At 45.9% G+C, this 18,053-nt stretch overlaps 2 protein-coding genes across 2 annotated transcripts in view; both read right to left on the bottom strand.

The window, feature by feature from the left end:
* Positions 1 to 152, bottom strand: part of SELL (selectin L) — a gene marked incomplete at both ends in the record, with an annotated part of 37,992 nt that extends 37,840 nt beyond the window's left edge. The window contains one exon of the mRNA XM_080698793.1: positions 81 to 152. Coding sequence (XP_080554919.1) covers positions 81 to 152 — 72 coding nt within the window. The remainder of the gene's footprint in view (positions 1 to 80) is intronic.
* Positions 153 to 4,505: 4,353 nt separating this feature from the next.
* Positions 4,506 to 17,829, bottom strand: SELE (selectin E; the record flags this gene model as incomplete). Its single annotated transcript, XM_080698791.1, has 16 exons — positions 4,506 to 4,592; positions 7,576 to 7,820; positions 10,189 to 10,216; positions 10,405 to 10,516; positions 10,569 to 10,703; positions 11,564 to 11,639; positions 11,743 to 11,764; positions 12,504 to 12,622; positions 13,192 to 13,368; positions 13,797 to 13,985; positions 14,111 to 14,299; positions 14,406 to 14,588; positions 15,422 to 15,607; positions 16,049 to 16,156; positions 16,743 to 17,126; positions 17,793 to 17,829. 16 exons carry the CDS (start codon positions 17,827 to 17,829, stop codon positions 4,506 to 4,508), a joined length of 2,277 nt encoding a protein of 758 aa, XP_080554917.1.
* Between the last annotated feature and the right edge of the window lie 224 nt (positions 17,830 to 18,053).

Below are 18,053 nucleotides of genomic sequence, written 5' to 3'. Positions count from 1 at the left end.
TTGAACCACAAGTTTGCAGCACCTCAAGGGCGTGCCCGCAGCTCTCAGAACGTTCAAGTAAAACACACCTGCCTACTCACCCTGCCCAGGGTGACACACTTCTCACACAGGGACGAGTAAATCACATCAGATTTACCCCCACACTGATGCATAGTTGTTTTTCCTTATGTTGCTTCTGTGTTTCAGTCTCAAGTAGCTGATCACTATTGCGCTGATGTTTTTCTGTATTTCAGTAAATTTTGTACTTCTTTTTCTAGTGAGCTTTCAGGTCAACACTACTTAAGATCGGATACGCATATATTAAAAGGTGTTCTTTCATGCTTCGTGAACTAGGGATCTTTAGATTGAATGCTATCTTCTCACACTTAGTCATGATGGGTCAATGCCTCAAATAGCAAAATTAGACAAGCCAATGAACACCAGGAAAGGGATGCAGTTAGTTTCCAAATTTTTATTTTGTTTTTTAATGAGAAGAAATATACTTTTGAGAAACTCAAATTACAAGTCCACAGATTTTCTGCACAATGTAAAACCATATTTTCTGAAGTGCAGCACTTCTCAAGTAGCCACAGTGTTTCATTGCAAAAGTGCAAATGTGCCCATTTCACCTGGGTTTGATGGCACAGACCTGTAATCCCAGTGCTTGGGAGGTTGAGATGGGAGGATCACAGGTTTTAAGCCAGCCTCAGCCACTTAGCCAAGTTCTCAGCAACTTAGTGAGACCCTGGTTTCAAATAAAAGAAAAATAGGGCTGGAGTTGTAGCTCAGAGGTAGAACAACTCTGGGTTCAATCCCTAGTAACACACACACACACACACACACACACACACACACACACACACACACACACTGCTCAGTTCAATGGCACCTGCTCAGGAATCTCACCTGAGACACTGTAACTGCAAGGAAATCATCCTGTCTGTGAGGAGAGATTCCAGGGTCCCTGTTTTGAGACCGCCACACACAAGAGCATTGTTTTGGTTTCTATCATTTTAAAACCTAGAACAAAATGGGTCACTTCTTGCCCCTTGCTCCTGGCCTCTACAACCCCCAGAAGAGTTTCTGTCTGGTTGGAAATCTTGCAGTGGAGAGGCTCACCATGTCTTTGCCTGGTCCTGGTCCAGTCCTTCTGCAGCCTGCCAGCCCGCCACTCAGCACCGGGTCTCTGGTCCTTGTGCAAGAGGAACCGATTGCTGCTGTGCTGGGGAGAAGGTGCTGAGCGCAGCTAGCGAGCATTTCCCTAACAGACTCACCCCTCTTCTCCCCCCTCCTCTTCTGGCCTCTCCAGCCTCCCCACCCATTTCCTGAGCGCCTCTCTATCACCTGTCCCTGCGACAAAATAAGCTGCCTGCTAGAAGGTGTGCTCCTGTTCTTCCTCCCTTTCCTCCCCATCTTCCCATCCGCCCCTCCACTCTCCTGAGCACTCCCTCGCCTTATCCTTCTGTATTCATTTGTTTGCTTTGCTTTGGTGTTTGTGGTACTGGGGGCTGGACACAGGGGCATTCAACCTCTGGCTTATCTTATTGTTGTCAATATTCCTCCTCCTTTTTCTCTTCTTTCTCCTTTTTAAATACCTTTATTGGTGCATTATAACTATACATGATGGCGAGATTCAAAGTGATACATACACACACACACAGTATTTGGTGCATTTTCTTTTGTATCCAACCCCGCTGCCCCTTCCTCTCAGTGCGTGTTAGTGAGACCAGGAGTGATGCCTTCATGTAGGGACACTGCATCATTTGAACTGTCTCCTTCCTCGAGCCTCCTCTGCCCTCTCCCCACTTCCTTCCCCCAAACCCCGTCCACTATTTTATTAGTATTTCTCCTTGTTTACCTAAATTCCCTTATGACCTGGGTGTAGTGGTGCATGCCTATAATTCCAATACTCAGGAGGCTGAGATAGAAAAGATCACCACTTGGAGGCCAGCCTGGGCAACTCAGAAAGGCCCTCAGCAACTTAGGCAGACCGTGTTTCAAAATTTAAAAAATATAGGGCTGGGGGTGTAGCTCAGAAGTTGAATGCCCTCAGGTTCAGTCTCTAGTATGAAGAAAGAGAGACAGAGACAGAGACAGAGACAGTCCTCTGTTTCGTATTCTCTCTCTAGCTTCCATATGAGTGAAAACATGCCATCCTTGAGTGTTGAGACTGGCTGGCTTCACTAAACATAATATTCTCTAGTTCAATCCATTTCCCTGCAAAATGATGTAATTTTGTCCTTCTGGCTGAGGGAAATCCCTTGTGTGTATACACAACATTTCCTTTACCCATTCACCCACTGATGGACACCTAGGTTGGCTCCATAATTTGGCTGTTGTGAACTGTGCTGCTATACACATGGGTATATGCATGGGTCACCGTAGCACGCTGACTCTAATTCTTTTGGGAACATGCCAAAGAGTGGTCTAGCTGGGTCACGTGGTGGTTCCATTCCTAGTCTTTTGAGGGACCTTCATACTGATGTCCACTGTGGTCAGGCCAATTTGCAATCCCACCAGCCCTGTGGAAGAGTTCCTCTTTCCCCACATGCTCTACAGCATTTATTATTTTTTCTATTCTTGATTCTAACAGAAGTTAGACGGAATCTGAGTGCATTTTTGATTTGTACTTCTCTGATTGCTAATGATGTTGAACATTTTTATTTATGTATTGGTCATTTGTATTTCTTCTTTGGAGAAGTATTAATTCAATTCAATTGCGCATTTTTTAATTAGTCTATTTGGATTTCTGTTAAGTTTTCTCTGAGTCCTTTATATATTCTAGGCACTCGCCTTCTGTCAGAAGAGTAGCTGGCAATGATTTTCTCCTGTTCTCTCGGCTCTTGATCATTTTCTTTGCTAAGCAGAAATCTTCATTTCCTGAGCTTTGGGGTCTTATTGAGGAAGTCTTTACCAGTACCTATAGATCGGGGAGTTGGTTCTATTTTTTCTTCTAGTATTTGCAAAGTTTCTGGTCTAATTTCTAGGTCTTTGATCTGTCTTGAGTTGACTCTGGTGCAGGATGAGAGATTGGGGTCTAATTTTAATTGTATCCCAATTACTCCCTATCCTGTACATATTAAAGAAAACATATGACGCTTCACTCTCTGTGATTGGCTAATCTCACTTAACATAATGTTCTCCAGGTCCTTCCATTTTCTTGCAAATAATGTAATTTTTTCTTTATTTCTGAGTAGAATTCCATTGTGTCTATTTCCCATAATTTTGTAATCCATTCATCTGTTGGCTATTGTGAATTGTGCTGCTATGAACATGGATATGCATATATTACGGTAGTTCTCTGGTTTCCCCTTTGGAAAGATACCCAGTAGTGGTATGGCCAGATCATAGGGTGGCTCCATTCCCAGTTTCTAAGGAATCTCCACACTGATCATCATAGTGGCTGGACCAGTTCACAATCCCATCAACAACATAAAAGAATGTCTATTTACCACAGTCTTACCAACATTTATTGTTATTTGACTTCTTTGTAATTGCCATTCTGATTGGGGTTAGATGGAATTTCAGTGTAGTTTTGATTTGAATTTCCCTGATTGCTAATGATGTTGAATATTTTTTCATGTATTTTATCTCTTTTGTGAAATGTCTATTTAATTCAGTTGCGCATTTCGTGATTGGGTTATTTGTTTTCCTAGTGTAAAGTTTTTAAGTTTTTTGTATATTCTAGATATTAGACCTCTGTCAGAGAGATAGCTGGTAAAGATCGCCTCCCATTCTATAGTCTTTCTTTCTCTTTAGACTCTTGATGATTTTCTTTGGTGAACAGGAACTTTTTAGTCTGATGCCACCCCACTTATTAATTCTTGTCTTAATTTCCCAAGCTTTGGGGATCTTGTTGAGGAAGTTTCTATCTGTGCCTATGTGTTGAGGTGTTGAACCTATGCCTTCCTCTGACAGCTTCATAGACTCTGGTCTAACTTCCAGGTCTTAAATCCATCTTGAGTTAATTTCTATGCAGGGTGTCTTCTTTTTTTAATGTGGGCATTCAGTACTTTAAATTTTTCTCCTAAGGCCTCTTTTACAGTGTCTCAGAAATTTCAGAAAGTTGTGTCTCTATTTTAATTTGATTTTAGGACTTTTTAAATTTCTTCCCTTATTTCTCCAATGACTCATTCCTCATTCAAAGGTGGATTAAATATGCATATATTTTGTAATCTATATACTTATGTAAATTTATGTAATTTAGGGATCTTCTCTGCTGATATCTAATTTCATCCCATCCTAATCTGAAAAGATGCAAAGTATTATGTCCATTTTAAATTTGTTACAATTTGCTTTGTGGCCTAGAATATGGTCCAGTTTGGTGAAGGTTCCATAAGCAGCTGCGAAGAATGTGAATTCAACTGTTGTTGGGTGGAATATTTTGTAAATGACTAGGAAGCCCATTTATTCTCTCCTTTTAAACGAGGCTAATTCCTGAGTGCCCTCAGTGATGGCTCTGGTAATACTGCAGCCCCAAACCATATTTTGGACAGATTTATGCTGACAGTTAAACTTCAGCAGAGCTACCTGGGCAGCTTGAGGGATGTCTGGTCCTTCTTCTCCCTCTGTCCTTGCTCGCCCCCTAGTGGAAGATCTTGGTCGTGGCTTTCCTAAGGTTAACCCGGGAGAAAGCCTAAGGGCCAGCATGGTAGCATATATCTGTTATCCTTACATTTCTGAGGCTGAGAATGGAGGGTCACAGGTTTGAAGCCATTCTCAGAAACTTAGCCAGACCCTCAGCAGATCAGTGAGACTCTGATTCACAATAAAAAATTAAAAGGGCTGGGGGTTTAGCTCTGGAGGTAGAAGAATGTCCCTTTGTTCAATCTCCAGAGAGAGAGAGAGAGAGAGAGAGAGAGAGAGAGAGAGAGAGAGAGAGAGAGAGAGAGAGAGAGAAACTCAGGAGCTTTAGCTTTTGGAAACCTACAAGTAGCTTACTTTTTTAAGTATACATAAAACTGCCTGTAAATTGAGGAGTGACCAATGGAAGACACCCAAAAGAAAAGTCACTGAAATAATCTGATTTCTATCTTAAAAAAGATAAAAACAGTAGCAACAATAAGAACCAAGGAACTGGGCAGACCCTATCAATTGCCTTGTTCTTTATCATGGCTGTAGGAACTCATTATTCCCATCTGGAAGCTTCCCAGAGAAGCTGGGAAGTTGCCTGAGTAGCGTCCCTGGTAAGAGACAGAGCTGGAGCTCTGCACTGAGATCAGATGGTTCTCAACCTGGTGTGCAGATAACTAAACCCAACTTCCAGCAGGACTTGGAGGACTTGCTGAAGAGACGACACACTGGGAACCAGGAGACCCATAAAAGTGCCAGTATCCTTCTACACCCAGGAAGAACTGCCTCACCTCCAACCGCTCGTGAACTTACCCAGCCAGGCTTTAGCCAAGAGAGTCCCCAAGACCAAGACACAGAGTCCCCAAGACTGTGCTTCCCAGGACCTGCTCCAGACTAATGCCAGCAGCCAAGTCCCCAGCCACAGCTGACCAGGAAACTCTGGGCCTTCCTCTGCTTCATCGGCTGTTCCTTCCCTGCTTCCTGGGCAGATTTCCCTCCACTCCACAACCTCCAAGCCTCTGGAGTATTCCCAGGATCATGGCTTCTCTTTTCTTTCTATACCCTCACAGACTCAGTAATCCTCTCTAGCCACTGAACTTTGAATATTATCTGCATGCTAATGACTCATGTACATATATATACATGTTATACAATATATATTTTTCAGCCAGGAGCATTCCCTTGCAGCTGAACACTACTCACAGCTACACTGAGTTGTATAATGAGCCTCTCAATTTTACATGGGAATTTCTTCTCTTCATAACTCCATCCATCCAGCTACTTAGGAAAAAATGGTCGAGTTCACTGAGACTTCTCTTTTTTCTCACATTTCCTATCCAGTGTGTCAGGAAGATTGTCAACTTTTTTTTTTTTTTTTTTTTTTTTGGTGGTACTGGGGTTCCTGGAAACCCTTCTACCTCCTGGCTAAACTCCCAGTACCTATTTTTATACTTTTTTAAAATTTGGAAACAGGGCCGGCCAGGCGTGGTGGCGCACACTGGTAATCCCCACGCTTGGGAGGCAGAGACAGGAGGACCGCGCAGGTTCGAAGCCAGCTGCACGTGCTGGCTTAGGAGACCCTGTTTCCAAATAAAAAATGTAAAAATAGGTCTGGGAGTGTAGCACAGAGGTAGAAGGGCTTCCAGGAACCCCAGTACCACCAAAAAAAAAAAAATTGGAAACAGGGTTTCTTAAGCCAGAGCGGCTGGCTTCGAACCTGTGTGATCCTTCTTCTGTCTCCACCTCCCAAGTGCGGGGATTACAAGTGTGTACCACCACGTCCAGCTCAACCTTATCTTTAAAACCTCTGTGGCATTCAGTCACTTTCACTCTGCATTCAAACCATCATCATCACCATCACCATCATCATCACCATAACCATCATCACCATAACCATCATCACCATCAGCATCATCACCACCATCAGCATCACCACCATCAGCATCATCACTATTAGCATCATCAACCACCATCACCATCACCATAACCATAACCACCATCACCATCACCATCATCATCAACCATAACCATCATCATCACCATCACCATCATCATCAACCATAACCATCATCATCACCATCACCATTATTACCATCATAATTACCATTGATCATCTGTCACTTACATTATTGCAAAAGCTTCCAATCTGTATTCTGTCTTTTTATGTTTCCTCTACGACCTGTTTTCAGCAAACCTTAAGTGGTTCAATTCAATGTATACCATTCAGGAGCCAAACAAGAAACAGATTTTCCCCAGATGGATGAATTATTTGCTGATGAAGAGCCTTGAATGGAAGACCCCATGAAGACTGAGTGAGGTTAAAAGGACAAACGAGAAACAAAAGCATTCAGAAACCAGCCCTTTCCTCATGCTGTCCCTGTTCTGGATGGAAAGTCAGGGGTAAAAACAATGTTATCAGAGCCTGATGAGGAGCCATGGTGGAAGGAGGAGCCAGGCACTTCCAGGGCCTGAGCACCCAAACAAACAGGAGTGAGCAGGGAAGAAGTGCCCTTGCTCATCTCCTCTGGCTCTCTGACATCCTTTGCTCACACCAGCTGGAAACCAGCCCACCAGGGATGGAATACTGCAGGGTCCAGGGTTCACCCGTGTGGGACACAGCAAGGAAGGATGAGAAGGGACACTGGCAAGGGAGGCCAGGCTGGGAAAAGGACAGAAGATATCACAGGTCAGGCCATGCCAGCCTCTGCCCAAATCCCCCCAGTGGCTTCCCAGCCCTCTCTGAGCAAGAGCCCAGTCCCTGCATTGCCCTGCAAGAGCCCACGTGACTGAGCCCTGGCCGTCTCTCATTTCTGTTGTCTCAGATTGTATTCTTCTCAAGTTCAGCTCTTGGGTTAAAGCACACTGTTGTCACTCACCTCGCAGTTTTAAATATCAGTGGCCAGGGCTTTCAGAGTATAAATGTGCTATAGAAGAGTAAGGTCTAGCGATCAGCAAATGTCAGCTAAGTGAATGAATGGTAGATGGACCAGCAAAACCCCTCGGGGTCGTGAGCTGCTGTCACACCTGCAGCCCATTTGTGCCAGGGCGGTGGGGCAGGTTGCAGAAAGGCCCGAGAATGTGCCCAGAGATGGCAGGATTTATCCGGGATAGCATCCCAGAGGCCAGCGACTGCTCAGAGGAGAGCTGAGTGGTAGCAGGCTGGGCAGACGGCGTCTCTGCCCGCGGTGTCCTTTCCCTTGGGTCATTTTGTCCATAGGTGTTGGGTAAGTGTAACACACACTCTTCCCCCGGTACCCTCAGTTCTGTGCCTGTCCACACGCAGAGAGGGGTTTTCTAGGCCAGGCTGCAGAAGCAGGCATGTTGCAGCACAGGCTGGCTTGGTGCCTTGTGGGACCAGCACCCCAAGGAGCAGCAGTCCCGTATGGCGTTTCAGAAAGGAGCTTTCTACGGATACGGCTAACTCGCCCTGCGTCCCAGGGCACATGGGAGAAGGCCAAGCCCTTTCAAGTGACATGCTATTTATGTGAAATTCCCAGAATAGGCAAATCCACGGGCACCCAAATAGAACAGTAGCTTCCGGGAGCAGGGGGAGCCGAGAGTGGGTAGTAACTGTGAATGGGCACAGGGTTGCTTTTTGGGCTAGTAGAAATATTACAGTGTGAGACAGTGGTGATGGATACAGGATCTTGAATATTTTTGTATTTATTTATTTGAGGTGTGTGTGTGTGTGTGTGAGTGTTGCTGAGTATTGAACCCAGGGGTGCTCTTCCTCTGAGCTACGCCCCACTTCTATTTTATTATTGTGTGTGTGTGTGTGTGTGTGTGTGTGTGTGTGTGTGTGTGTGTATTGTGTATAGTATTGGGAATTGAACCCAGGTGCACTTTACATCCAAGTTAAACTCTCAACCCTATTTAATTTTGAAACAAGGTCTTACTAAGTAGTTAAAGCTGGCTTCGAATCTGTGATCCTCCTGTCTCAGCCTCCCAAGTAGCAGGATTACAGACATGTGCCACCATGTCTGGTGATTTTGTACTTTATTTATTTATTTATTTTGGTGGTACTGGGGATGGAACCCAGGGGCCTTCTACCTCCAGGGCTACACTCCCAGACCTATTTTATATTTTTTTTGGAAACAGGGTCTTCTGCGCGATCCTCCTGTCTCCGCCACCCAAGCGCAGGGATAACAAGCGTGTGCCACCACACCCAGTGATTTTGTACATTTTTAAATGGGGTGTTTTATTTTATTTTTTACCTACATGCCATTAAGAAATTTTAAGATAGAGCCTACACACAGAGATAAATATAAGAACATTTATTGTCAAACTTTATAGTATAGTGCCATGTCAAGTACAGTAAGTTCAACATAAGCTTAAATAAATACATACTTAAAAACTGTAAAATATTTTAAACCATAATTTAAAATACTGTAGAAAACTAAAAATACAGACCACATTTGAATTCTGTGCAGTTACTTCTAATGCAATATATATACATAAATATTTACAGCCTCTGAGCGATTCTAGGGATAATAATAATTCATTTCCTATCTAATGGCTCACAGTTTCCCTCCCGCTCTCCCTCCCTGCCCCAGTTCTCCTGCCCCTGAGGCCTCGCTCTTCACACCTCACTGTCCATGGCTTTGCTTCTATCATTGCCTAGCTCAGCCAGCGCTTCCCTGAGCTTTCCTTTTCCAATATTTGAACTTAGTCCAAATGTGGCAGATCGTGACATTCATAGCTTTGGTGCTCACTGAACAAGAATTTCTCACCATCAGGGATAATTGGAAATTCCCTAGGAATTTTAAGCTGCGCTTATAAATAAACCCAAGCAGCTGCTCACACAAGCCTCTTTCCCTCCTGAACATTCTAACATATAACAACTAGGGGACCTTCCCTAGGTAAACATCCCCCTCTGCAAAAGCCGCCAGCTGGATCCTTCACATGTGAGTTCTGATCATGGATTGATTCACAATCTTAAACCTGAACGGAGGAGTTGCATACTGGTAGGATACCACCTATCTATCTATCTATCTATCTATCTATCTATCTATCTATCTATGCTAACACTATGCAACCCCCCCATTCAGGTTTTATTCTCTTGATAGTACCATGTTTTAAAAAGAGCTGTAGTACAACACTCAGAACTTCATGCTAATTCACCTTTATCCTTCTCTGAAATAAACTTCCTGCCGACGTAACATTAAAATTTGTTAATAAACAAAAAGGTGATGATTTAGGATAAGCAACTTTTACCTTAACATAATCCACAACATTTACAAATTTTTAAAGTCCCTTAAGCCCCCATGGTGAATCAAGAATTGTGGAAGACTATGCTATATTTAATGTAAGTAAAAATAAACCACAGTCTCCAAAAACACTTTCAAAAGCATTGAATCCCCACACTTGTAATCACAGCTTTTGGGAGGCTGAGACAGGAGGACCATGGTTTGTGGACAGCCTCAGCTACTTAGTGAAGCCTGTTGCAATTTAGTGAGACCCTGTTTCAAAATAATAAAGAATAAAAAATAGGGCTGGGGGTGTAGCTCGGAGGTAGAATGCCCCTGGGTTCCATCCCCAGTATTACCAAAAAAAAAAAAAAATCGAATCCCATGGGGATAAAAGTGATTCTGCCTGTGCTTGGACACCCTTGCACAGAGCACTCAGCAGAATTCGCACCTTGCACAGTGAACTTCCCTGCAGTCACCTGTAGCATTTAAAAATTTGTCACTTTTTTCAACTTAGAAGTGAAATACCTTGGGAGAATTTGTTTCCAGCAAACTCCTGATAATTATTCTCTATCCTCTTGAGAGCAACTATTACAATAAGTAGTTGCCCCTCTGTGAGGGGCCAAAGAGATAGGAAGCCACAGCATATGATTTTCGCCTGAGCTACCAGCCAGCAAGGAAGAGCCAGAAGAGCCATCCTGAGATCCAAGAGCCCTGGTCTCGTCGTCTTTGCTCTGAAGACAATGTCCTCCTCAATAGTGGCCAGAGCTTTCTTGATCCTAAAGCAAGGAGAGAGAGGATGGAGTCTTCTTGGTGTCGGGCTGGTCTTGCCCTCTGCGTTTTGCTCCATTAGAGTCACAGTCACAGCTGTCGGGGCGGTGAGTAGAGCAGGCAGGGGAGGCCTGGTGCTGCTCGGCTCTCAGTCTCTGCCGTCTGTCCCTCCAGCTTCCTGGAGGCACCGGGTTCCTGCAAATACAAGCAGATGTGTGTGTCATCGCAATATTCTGCATACTGCTAGCGACAAATAAATGCACCTCCTAGCACAGAGTCACGTGTGCTCTCACTGGGGTGGACCAAATGACAAGAGCAAGTGCCCTTGGGTCAGGAGAGGAGCCTATTCTCGATGTCACCGTCATGGTGGGTCTCGCCATTGTGCATCTGTCCAGACCTACAGAATGGACAGCACAGAGTGAGCCCTGATGTAACCTGTGGGCTTTAATTAATCCTGACGCGTCTGTACTGGCCTGCCTTTGCAAAGAAAGACCGTGCTAATGCAAGAAGTTAATAAGAGGGGAAACTGAGAACGGGGCAGGGAATACACTGGAATTCTAAACTATCTGCTCCATTTTTTTCTATAAACCTAAAATTGCCTATAAATTTAGAAAAACTTATTTGAAGGGACTTCACATGACCCCTCCAATTTCTCAGAAAGCAGAGCAGATGTTTAAGAATGCAGATTCTAGCACCAGACTGCCTGGGTTCGAATCCTGGAGATACCGCCTAGGAGTGCTGAGACTTGGGACAAGTCACTTAACTTCTCTGTGTCTCTCTTTCTTCAGGTAATCACCTCTATCTCAGGGAATTCCCTCCTTAGAACAGTGTTAGGGTATAGTAAGTGCTGCACAAGGGTCAGCTCGCATCACTATTATCTTTTATAAATGAAATAGCTCAAAAAAAGCCAGTTTTTTTTTCTCCTATAGAACAAAAAAATGAAAGAACTTTCCAGAAACTCTTGGAAAACGGCAGTGTGGAAAGGGGATCAGGAGAGACTCAGCGGGTGGAGGGGACGCACACTCTGGCGTTTGCGTGTCATTCTCAAGCCATACCTGGTTCTTCTGCACTTAGATGATGTCCGAAGGCATCTGGTAGATTCCTTGTGACTCAAGGCTTTGGCAGCTGCTCCTGTGGAACGCATGAGAACACCAAGTAAAGCCCTGTTTTCTGACAGACAGAGGAACATGCATAGAATGCTCTCTGGCATGCCCTGTACAGGGACACAGCTTACCTGGTCGGAGCAAATTTCCTTCCTGCAAGAGAAAGAAAACCATTCATTTGGGCTCAATGACTTTTAAGAGCATAGCAAATACAGACACACTTTGACTTGATCGGCAGAGCAAACTCGGTGCCTCGGGGGCTCCTTAACAATCAATCATAGCACGAATGGGTAACTGAGGTAGCCTGCAGACTATACCCCCATGCAAAGAACCCGGCGGCTCCCTAACACCAGCAAAGAGCTGCAGGCTCAGCTGGCCAGAGTCTTCAGCTGCCTCTAAAATCTCCATTTTTATTTACACAAAATTTCCTATTTTGTACATGTCTCAACTTAATTTAAAAAAAAATTAAAGACTCTGTAAGCCAAACGAGCCCTGAGTGTGCATAGATGTGTCTGCATGTTCCTTGTGAGATACTTCCAAACTTAAGACTGAATTTTAAATAATCTTAAGAAGCATTTCGCCTAAATCCCCCCCCAACACTTAACCATGTCAGTCTCAGGACCCAACTCCAGAGGCACCAAAGGATTCAATACAAATAGCGCCCCTTGGAGTTCTGCAGTATTAGCACAATTGTCATTTATATTTCCTAAAACTCTTCCCACTTTGAATAGCACTGTGAATTCTTCTCCTAAGATTTTAGCTTAATTATTCCACCACTTACTCGTGTTTATATAGCTAGATTCTGGCCTCTTTAATTTTTCAAGTGAGGCCATGACTCATCAGCATGAACACTTAAATATTTTTAAAAGCATTTTAGGGGGACATGAAAAACTCCCTCACCTCTCTTCCGAAGTAATTTTAGAAGCCAGAATAGAAATGATGTCGATGCTACCAGGGAGGTTCCTGCGACAGAAAGTCCAACTGCCAAGGGAACGTCGGACTCAGCGGGAGCTAAGAGGCAACAGGAAGGAAGAATCATCAGGAAGAGGAATTGCCTTCAAAATCTGTCCTGTCTACTCGGCCTTTGCGTGTGCGTCGGTTACTAGGAGCAGAAGAGCCAGGGTGTTAAATCCATGCAGCAAAGACATGGCCGTGGAGGTCTCTTAGATGTGCCATAAACCACCTTCAAGTCTACCTCCTGCCTCTGCCAGGCACCTCTAACTTGCCAAGCTCCTGCACAATGCCTTGCTCAGTACTATATTAGACCCTTCCCTTCCCTTCCCTTCCCTTCCTCTCTCTCTCTCTCTCTCTCTCTCTCTCTCTCTCTCTCTCTCTCTCTCTCTCTCTCCTTTCACCTCCTCTTCCTCCTCCTATTTCTCTCTTCCTTCTCTTGGTCTCCTTTTGGCAATAGTCAGAATTCTGCTCATTGCACAGACACACTGCCTTTTCTGTTTTCTTTCTAGACCCATACAATTGAATATCCGCCAGCTTGTTAACCTGGGCATTCTGATTTGGACATGAATGGTGCTCCTGTGCTTCTTTCTAATCCCCCAGAGGCCCGCCGCTGATGAGTGCCTCACCTTCACAGGTGGGCAGCATCCCAGACCACTGTCCTGTGGCCCCACATGTCAGAGCCGCAGAGCCATTGAGCATCCATCCTTCAGGACATGTGAAGTCACACACAGTGCCAAATGCAGGCTCCCCACTGCAGCTCACGTTGATTTTGCCCGGAATGTCTAAGCTTGGGCACGGTACCGCTGCAAAAAATAGGCACATGGTTAGGAAAAACCTCCAGGGAAGCTTCTAAAACTGGCTTAAAAGTCAGCAATAAACCAGGCATGGTGGCTCATGCAGATAATCCCAGTACTTGGGAAGCAGAGACAAGAGGATCTAGGTTGGAGGCCAGCCTTGGAAACTTCGAGGGATCCTAAACAACTCAGTGAGATGCTGTTTCAAAATTTAAAAAAAGGACTGGGCAGAATGCCCTTGGATTCAGTCCTTATTAACACCACACACACACACACACACACACACACACACACACACACACACAGTAAGTGCAACTTGTAAGCACTACTTAGTTCTCAGCTTGTGAGAAATTAGGGTCAAACCCTTTGGAACAACTGAGACTCCAAATCCCATGAGGTGTTTGGCCCACTCTGTGAGAATCTGAACCCAGTTGTACCTTGGCAGGAGGGGACCTCATGTGTCCACTGTCCCCGGGATGTGCACTCGAGTTGAGATGACCCGTGTAACCTGAAGCCTTCCTCGCAGTCAAAGGCGCAAGAGGACTTGTAGGCGAGTTCTCCAGCAGCGGAAGGAGTACAGTTCATGAAGCCGTTCAGAGGCATCGGGACCTTGGCGCATTTCACAGCTGGAAGACAGGAGTGGGTACTTAGAGATGCCTGCATCAGGCAGCAGCAGGTGTCTCAAGGTTACCAAGGCGAAGACGGCTACTCTATGAGAAAGGAACGTGTCAAAGAAAGACCCGCGGCTCACCTTCACACACTGGGACTGGCCGTGTCCACTGCCCTCGCGCGGTGCATTCGGTCTGGGTTGGTCCCTGAGGCACGAACCCATCCTCACACCTGAAGTTGCAGGAGGACTTGAAGGTGAACTTCCCAGCAGCGGCGTGGTGGCAGATCACGGAGCCGTTCTGAAGCGGCGGGATGGCGTCGCATGTCACGGCTGGAACACAGGTGCATATTTATTTGTATTAGCAAGCCTGGCTCACAGAGCTCCAGGACCGGCAGAGAGAGAGATGCAGACAGCATGCCTCGGTGTGCAACACTACCTTTGCACATGGGCTCCGCCTCATCCCAGCTCCCAGATGAGGTGCAGGTGAGCTTCTGTGCTCCCACGGTTTCAAATCCATCCTCGCAGGAAAAAGTACACGTCGTGTTCCAGGGCCTTCCAGAGTCTGGGCTGCACGTCACGACCCCGTGGGCAGGATTCGCCAAATCCTTGCACTCGACCACTGGGGAGATGGAGGAGCACCGTGAGTGTCACAGAGGAGTATTTTCCCTTGCCATCCAGCTGGACTTTGTAACAGAGTGAGAAAGCCATCTTCAAAGGGTGGACCCAAAATCCTCAGTGCACTTCTTGGGGACAGAAACACCTACCACCAAGCTCTTATTTATTTTTTTATTGATAGTTCCACCTTTTTTTTTCAATACTGAGGATGAAACCCAGGCCATGTTAGACCAGCGCCTACCACTGAGCTATAGCCCATGCCTCCCAGCCCTTTCAGAATAATTTTTACTTTGTCTATGCTGAGTGAACTCTGATCTGTTTTATCATTTACATAAGACAAAAGCAAAGAAAAAGAAAGATTCTAGATCAAAATTTTTTACTAGTTGGGGAAAAACAATATTGGCACACAAAGGGCATTAATTTATTTGGGCCCAATTGGACCTGAGTGACTTTTGCTTTTTTTGCCTTTTCCAAAATGGTAAGATTGAGGCAGAAAAAGAAACATTGAGAGTGCTCGGGTCTCAAGGTTTCTCCTTTGATGGGAAAGTTGACGAGGGGAGAAAGCGAGAGATTCACTAAAATTACTGGAGATGGTCCCCCTGGCTCCACTGTCCTCTCCCTTCCAGGTCACCCAGAGCCTCAGAAATCACCATTTGGAACATAGAATAAAGGCCACTCTCACACCAAGCAGGTGCCAGATCGACCATCTAGCTCTATGGGCCGAGAGAGCAAGTTTTGCAATAAACAATCAGAACTGCCCCTGGAGTTTTGTACTAGTAGGAGTTGGATAAAAACAGGGACGAGTTGGAGGGCACTCGTGCAATCTGGGGGACGCACCATTGCAGGTTGGAAGAGGAGCACTCCATTCCCCGGAGGACGTGCACCGTGGGGTCTCCGAGCTGCTGGGCACGTAGCCCCTCTCGCAGGTGATGGAGCAGGAGGAATTATAGCTGAAGTTCCCAAAAGGTCGGGTGCAGTCCAGGCTTCCATGTTCAGGGCCTTCCTGTGCCTTGCAGGTCACCACTGAAAAAAAGAACAAAGACTGTTTCTCAACTCAGTTCCTGTCCTCTCTCACCCTGTAGAGACAGGAGGAACCCTGGGAACTACACTGTTGGTTGAAGGCATTCTGGGTGTCAACCATAATTAGGTAACCATAAAGTCTATGGATGTGGTACTGTTATTATCTTCATGCTACAGTGAGAATTCTGAGACCGAGAGAGTCTAACTATCATCGTGGGCCACATCGTGACATTTCAGCCCACGGCAGCCTCATAAGGCCACCCTGCTCAGGTGCCAGAAGTAATGAATGGGACATCTGGAACCTGGTCCAGGAAGGCTGGGCTTCACAGGCCTTTTCCCACCATATGACGCCAGGTGACCCCAGGAAAGGAAGACACTCAGACTGAGTCCAGCGCCAGCCAGGACGGGGAGGAAGAGGTAAAGGAAGAGGTGGAGTCGTCTCACCTTGTTCACACTTGAGTCCGCTGAAGCCCGGGTGGCACTTGCAGGTGTAGTTGTTGATGGTCTCTATGCACTCGCCGTGGCCGCTGCAGGACTCAGGGGAGCAGGCAGCTACAGAGAACACAACCACACAGGAACAGCTGTAATATACTTGTGGTGAGTTCCTGCGCACTTAGGATCAGCAGCGTGCAACCAAGGTGTCACTGCAGGGCGCCCCAGATGCTAGCCAAAGTGCCCCCCCCCAGTGCCAAGTCATCAACCTTGTACTCTCATATTATTATTTCTATGCTATGCCAAGCATAGAAATTGCCTTTAATCACAAACTCAGAAGACAGTTCCCCTGCTGCAAATAAAACAAGTAACTAAAATACACTGCATGTATGGATATGCATCCTCTCTGTACAGAACTACCTGTATGCAGATTTGTAAACATAGGTGTGCGTCTTCTCACCCACCTTTACACAAAGAAGTAAGCACAGACACCTTGGCAGTTCATCAGAATGTTCTAAAATTGTATCTTAGGATATAAAATTATCTTAGAATATAAAACAAGCACAGCAGAGAGCAAGGACCACGAGCTGTAAGCCCGTCAAGGTGCACGGCAGACCCACGTCAAGGTGCACGGCAGACCCACGTCAAGGTGCACGGCGGACCCACGTCAAGGTGCACGGCGGACCCACCCGGCGGCCGCGCCTACCTGTGTAGCACAGAGCCAGCTTCCTCTTGCTGCAGCGCTCGTCATTCCACATGCCCACGTCTCTGTCTCTCTTGATGTAGATCTCCACGCAGTCTTCGTTATTCCGCTTGTTGTTGGGCTCGCCCGGAGCCCAGTTCTTGGCTTCTTTGGTCAGAGGTTTCTGGGTCCCCACCCAGATCCACACTCCTTTGACTTTCCTGATGCCGATCCAGTAGTAGCTAGGCGAGTAGCTCAGAATGGAGTTGAGGTATTCGATCTCTTCCTTGTTTTGAATGGCGACCAGATGCGTGTACTTTTCCTGGCAGTAGGCGCTGGCCTCGTCGTAAGTCATGTTTGTCGTGGAGACGCTGTACGACCAGGCTCTGCTCTCTTTGATGAGCAGCACTGGGGGGACGGGAAAGGAACGGCCAAGCTTAGTCCTGCTGCAGCTGAGCCGCTACCTGGCCTTTCTGCTCTCTTAGCTGTAGCCTACTTGGCCTTTGGGATGACCCAAAATATTTTTCATCTTTCCAAAAGCAGGAAGAGGGATGTATGAAGAAACGAGCTTTCCTGGTGTGTCAGTCTGTAGCTGGCCACCCACTGGGTACTTTACCTTACTCACCACCACAGCTGAATAGCGTATGCATTTCCCGGCAGAACACAAAGCAGAATGGCAAAGCATAACTGAGACTCTGGTTGGAGCTGCCACGCACCGTGGGAGGCACTTTACGGCCCAAAATGTGTCTTTTCAACTATAAAGTTACCATGGTAGAGACTGGCTGTTGCATACCATATTTGCTAAGATGCCCACACACCAAAACCACACTAACACTGAAGGCTCACGGTACCCAAGTCATCCATTTATGATCAATGCTTTACACCTACAGAAACTACAACAGTAAGAGGTAAATTGCTCCTATCCTGGGACAGACCACACAGCAGGCAAAGACCAGAGAAGCTGCTAAGCTAATCCTACGATGCACAGGACAGCCCCTCGCAGAGAACAGTCTGTCCAGAATGTCAGCAGTGAGGCGATGGGGAGCCCTGTGCCACCTGGCGACACCCACTTACCAAGGGCAAGGGCGAGGAGAAACTGTGCAGCTACCATGATTCCAAGAGTCCTCACCAAAGGCCTGAGGCACTTTTCTGGGGAGAGAACGTACACGATTAATTAAAAAAGAAAAAGGTGTATGCAGCCAGTTACTCAAATCATTCTACCAAGATGTGTAAGGCATCTTCATAAATTTTAGGTCAAAGATTCCAGTGCCACACTTTTATTTCAAGAGCCATTTACTGTAAGGAATAAATGCAAAAGTTAAGGTTTTGATCATT

Source organism: Muscardinus avellanarius, assembly GCF_963383645.1.
Source record: "Muscardinus avellanarius genome assembly, chromosome: 7".
Taxonomy (NCBI): Eukaryota; Metazoa; Chordata; class Mammalia; order Rodentia; family Gliridae; genus Muscardinus; species Muscardinus avellanarius.
This window is presented reverse-complemented; position numbering and strand designations above follow the sequence as displayed.